The sequence below is a fragment of the Tasmannia lanceolata genome, unplaced genomic scaffold (genome assembly GCF_043159265.1).
Source record: "Tasmannia lanceolata isolate RefF3 unplaced genomic scaffold, GAP_Taslan_0.1 ptg000005l, whole genome shotgun sequence".
NCBI classification, from domain to species: Eukaryota; Viridiplantae; Streptophyta; class Magnoliopsida; order Canellales; family Winteraceae; genus Tasmannia; species Tasmannia lanceolata.
Window position 1 is genome coordinate 11,636,359 of NW_027518682.1, and position 5,294 is coordinate 11,641,652.

The 5,294-nt window shown below is 39.3% G+C and overlaps 1 protein-coding gene across 1 annotated transcript; it reads left to right on the plus strand.

Annotated features, from left to right (window-relative positions):
- Positions 1-546: 546 nt before the first annotated feature.
- On the plus strand, positions 547-2,995 carry LOC143876632 (AP2/ERF and B3 domain-containing transcription repressor RAV2-like). Its single transcript, XM_077378324.1, has 2 exons — positions 547-1,457; positions 2,670-2,995. Exons 1-2 carry the CDS (start codon positions 683-685, stop codon positions 2,822-2,824), a joined length of 930 nt encoding a protein of 309 aa, XP_077234439.1. The 5' UTR covers positions 547-682; the 3' UTR covers positions 2,825-2,995.
- The last annotated feature ends 2,299 nt before the right edge of the window (positions 2,996-5,294 follow it).

The window sequence follows — 5,294 nt, forward strand, 5'->3', positions numbered from 1 at the left end:
GCTGCGCACCCAAACACTCCCAAACGGCCGTTTGGCCCCAAAATGATGTTTGAAACGCCAAACGGTGTTTTAAACAGTACGCCAAACACGCACTTAATCCTAACTGCAAGAATAGGTGCAACCAAATGCCTTTAAGAAAACTTTGTTTAACTCATTTTCCTTTGAAATCTTTTTTCCAAAAAAAAAAAATCCCATTTATTAAGAAAAACTACAAACCTACTAGAACTAGAACTTGAAAATGGAAAAAAATTCCATACTATTTTCCTCGTGATCAAAATATCACCAAGAAAAAAAGAAGCTAAGTCATTGATTTTCTTGAAGTCCTTTATCTTACGCATGGGATACCCAAGACCACGTGGGTTTACTATTCTACAAGATTAACGGTCTTGATTTCTCATAAAAGAATTGCCAGATACCATTGATCGTGAAAATGACTGCAAAGTCGTTCTCTAAAATAATATTCTCAATACCTCCAATATTATCATTTATCACACGTAATCTGTTTCTATTCAAGTAATTTTATTTAAGTAAGCTATTAAACTGATTGTTTTTCCATTACCAAAAACCTTAAAGTACCCTGCTACTTACAATCTGTTCCCCACTGTGGTATCTACATCTTTGACATTTTCTCTCCCCTCCTCCTAACAGTTTCTACACCGAATACAACAGCGAAAACCCCTCCATGGATTACACCACTAAGCTTCCTTCTTCAAGATACAAAGGGGTAGTTCCTCAACCCAATGGCAGATGGGGTGCTCAAATTTACGAAAACCAACAACGAGTCTGGCTCGGAACCTTCGAAACCGAAGAAGCCGCGGCTCGTTCTTACGACTCGGCCGCGGTCCGATTCCGAGGACCTCACTCGGCCATTAATTTTGCCCAAGAAGAAGTAGAGAACCAGAAAGAGGACATTATTCATAGTAATAATAATGATGACTATCAACAAAAAGATGAAGATGGAGGATACAAAGAGCCAATGTTCGAGAAGCCACTAACGCCGAGTGATGTGGGTAAGCTGAATCGGCTGGTGATACCGAAACAATACGCGGAACGATTCTTCCCACTCGACTCTGAGTCGGGCGAGCGGGGTTTGCAACTGAGTTTTGAAGACGAGTCAGGGAAGATTTGGAGGTTTCGTTACTCGTATTGGAGTAGTAGTCAGAGTTACGTGTTGACCAAAGGTTGGAGTCGGTTTGTTAAGGAGAAGAGGCTTCACCCTGGGGATGTTGTTTTGTTTCAGAGACATGGAGAGAGGTTGTTTATTGGGTGGAGGAGGCGTAAAGTAGAAGGGGTGCAAGATAGCAGCGGGGCGGTGCAGGCTATGGCAATGGGGACCGTTCCGTGGGGTCCTGTGTTCTATCCTGCGCACTCTCCTTATACTGTACAATCTCGTTATCCTGCGCTCGAGTCCGGACACTTGGTGTACATTGGGGAGCATGAGGGGATTTTTCATGAAGGTATAGTAACAAATTCTCATCTAGCACTTGTAATTTGTTAGTTTTTTTTTTTTTACGTGAAATTGAAAGATTTGAAACTATAAAATTAGAAAGAGAACGTTTCACACCTGCATCGCGATGCAGCCTCGTTGCCCATGTCTCAGCCGTCGGATCATTTTGACGGACGGAGGAGATTAGAAGACTTTAAAACCTAATGAAAAATGGTATTCCTTTGGTCGAATTTGCTATTGTAGGGGAAGAAAGGGAGAAAAACAAGAAACAAGTCATTGCAGTCGATTCTTGGTTTCGATTTTTTCTAATCAGTCTAGTGAAATATCTTCTTTTCATAAGCTTCTCTTCATGAAGAACTCTGTAATCTTCTGAAATTTTTAGAATTTGATGAACTTTTGAAGCAGGGCAACCATGAAATTAAGGAATGAGTAGAGGGCTGTGATTTTGATATATCAACTCTTGAATCACAACCATGCTGAGTGCTCTCTGTTCCCTCATGTCATGCCTGCTGCAACCATGAATATTTACATGGTAAATAGTTCTCCGAGGACATGTCAGATGCCTGTGAACCATGAAATTTTTTTCATAATAAATTAGTTTCTCCAAGTGGTGTGAGATGAGTAGTGTGGATAGGAGGAGAAGGTGAGACTTGAGAGGGCACGAATGAGTAGAGGAGACTTTTCTTACCCTCTCCTCAATAGTCCCTCAGTCTCTATCACAATCCAATCCTTCCTCACTAATAGGTAAGCTAACACTCCAAGGGAAAAATTCATAGGATGGGCAGCTCAAATTAAAGCCATGAAAAGGTAGCTGGTCAATCAAAATTGGAACTGGCTCAATTCGCAGAGTTAGAAGCATTTGCACAATTCGCTTCTGATCTCGATAAAGCCACTCAGAATCAGTCGGCAAGAGGTCAACGATTACGCGAGTTGCTCAAACAATCTCAATTTGATTTTTACTCCTATCCTTCCTCACTAATGGGTAAGCTAATATTCCATCGGAAAAAAAGCCAAACCTGCTCTTAGAGTCGTGAGAATTTGATTTTTACTCTTTGGTCTGTGTTCAAAGAAATGGTTGCAACATGTCTAAAGCGTTTTTAATGCAGAAAATTTTAACTTGAGCATTTTTCTGTATTTAATATCCTATTTTTTCCATTGAGAGCTTTCATTTTTCTCATTTAAAGAGGAACTGATGTTTTGGTACGTGTGTTCACATGTACAGGTGACCCGATCATGCCAACCAACTCGAAACGGGTGAGGCTATTTGGTGTAAACTTGGAGTGTCCCAGTGAAGAGCCCGAGCCACCGAAGCGAGCCACTTCATTTTTCTCGAGCCAGGGTCCGATCTTCTATGCTGGGTCAAGCTCCCAACACTAGGTACACGATAAATTGCCAAGAAAAACTGATTTCTCGCGCATTTGCATTCTATCGCGAGAAAAAGCGACCAATTTCAATCATTTGCTGCTGATTGTCTGATTCCCCTTTGTAATCTGTGAAAAAAGCCTACACAGCAAATTAATTACGAGAAGGGAATACGAGTTTTTCAAAGGCCTAGAGTCTAATGTTGTTAAATGTGTGGCCGGGACCGCCCAGTTTTATCACGAGTGAGGACCGCCACGAGCTAGGATGGTGGTCCCCAGACTTATGGCCACTAGCTATTAATTATATCCGTGGGCCTCACTCACCATTCTCTAATTCGTTTTAGGCATGGCAAAACTGAACTACCGTCAAATCTTGATCGGACGGTTGTAAATTGTGCTTGTCATCAATTGGTATGTATATGTGATCATGAACGTCCATCTCACATGATCATGGCATAACCTTATAGCCTCCGAATGAATAGTTTGAAATCAGCAGAGTCCAGTAGTGTAACTTTTAGCCTATTGTACGCTTCTGTGGGTGTTGCTTATTCATTTTTCTATGTAAATATGATAATTCCACACCCTTCTCATGTCTTTTTCTCGAAAATAACTTTTTTCCTTGAAAAGTCAAACAAAAAACTCAAGGTTGCAATGGGGTCATTTCCAAGAAACAGACAAACAAAAGGTGGGGGAAATATCATTTCCCTAATAATAATCCTAATTGTGATTATAAATGTAATAATCCTTATAATTGTTTTATTCATGACCATTTGATCTTTTTTTATTTTAAGTCATAAAACCACGGAAGAAGGGTTTTTCCTAGAAAACAGAGGGCCGTGTGGAAGACAATTTGATCATCTCCCCAAAGATAATATAATCAGGCTTGAGTTCTTAAGCTAGCAAGTGAAGTGTTGCCCACTAAAGCTATTTGGGCTAGAATTGCCACACATAAATTTCGAGACTTCCACCCATGTCAATTTGTCTTATTCGATAGAAAGTAGTGCATGGGTGGGTGAACATGCTAATTCAAAAAAAAAAACACTATAACAATGTAAAAATGCTGATATTTGCCCCAGAGATATGGTATTGTGATGAAGGGAACGAGAAATTGACGAGAAGGTGGAAGATCTAGAACCATGTTCCCCAAATCCTACCAAGAGTCCAAAAGGTGACGTTGTGGAAGAACTGGAAAAGAGGAAATTCCATGAAAAATCCATGATCTTCTGTCGTGCTCTTTTCCACAGTACGGACGAGTATGGTAAGGGGTGAAGAAGGGAAGTAATGGTGCAATGGGTCCCACAATACTAGGGCTTACATCAGGCCCCATTTTATTTTATTTTTTACCATGCCATGCTTCATGGATTCTCACCTCACGATTGAGAATTTGAATGGGAGATTTTCAAATATCATCATCATCCTCATTATAATAGTAATAAAATTATATTAAAAAAATAGAAGGGAAGCAACTGTGTGTAGTGGTGGGGTTGATGACAGTAGTACATTGACAGTCGTAGACTCTTTGGGTTTGTATTGAGACATGGCATGCAAGAAAGACAGGAATTATTTTCTTTGTTTCATGGACTTTTTGTCACATGGCTCTCCTTCTTCTTTCTCATTCTTCTTTATTTTGAGAAAATTAGTAATCTAGAATTATGATTTTACCAAAAAAAAGGACTATATTGTGTGAATTCCAAAGCAAGGCCTATCAAATGGATGGTCTGGATCAATCAAAGAGGAGGGACCAAGCTATATATACCCCATTGTATTACAATTTGGTCGCACCCTACCGAAGCATACCTTTGATTACACATTGGCAGCATTCTCTCAAAGAGGAGTCCACAAAGCAGGGGAGAAGGTTTACTGAATGCTCTACAAGAGCAGAGGGGCCTCAGTTTTGTAGCCCCTATGTTTCTAGATCTTAGGAAAACTTAGCATTGCTAAAGTAAAGTTTTTCAGGGCTTCACATTCAAATTAACTAGAAAAAGGAGAAAACATTTCACTGAGATTGAGAATGGCATGTAATTCAGAAGGTGAATTTCATGCCTCTTTGGTAGGTAGAAAGTGACTCCACAACTGGCATTGTTAAAGCCTTTGATAGATCTGCTCCTGCTAGAATGGAGGGGAAAAGAAAAATCTACTGAAATGGTTTTCTGGGTTCTTCAACAATGAAAAAAAAAAATCAGATAAAGAGAACATAAATTTATTCTAAGTTGCTCATCCTGATAAATCCGATATTGGGTAACATAGGCCTAAGATATTAGTGTTTTAATTTAATTCATTTTATTTGAAAGAAAAATTCGAAGTGTAAAAACTGATAACTTGAGATTACTTCATATCAATGATCGAATTTTATCATCCAAAATGACCGATACAACCCAATAGGTATCAACTGAATTATCATTTTTTCGGTTCTATACCAAGAATAACAGAGATATCGGCTGTTGTGACAAAAAACATGGGCACCAATTCAAATGAACACCATTCAA

Excerpts from the sequence above, each read along its gene's own strand:
- LOC143876632 (XM_077378324.1), top strand. The coding sequence starts at position 683 with ATGGATTACACCACTAAGCTTCCTTCTTCAAGATACAAAGGGGTAGTT. Across the intron at positions 1,458-2,669 it reads TGAGGGGATTTTTCATGAAG|GTGACCCGATCATGCCAACC; the intron begins GTATAGTAACAA and ends TCACATGTACAG.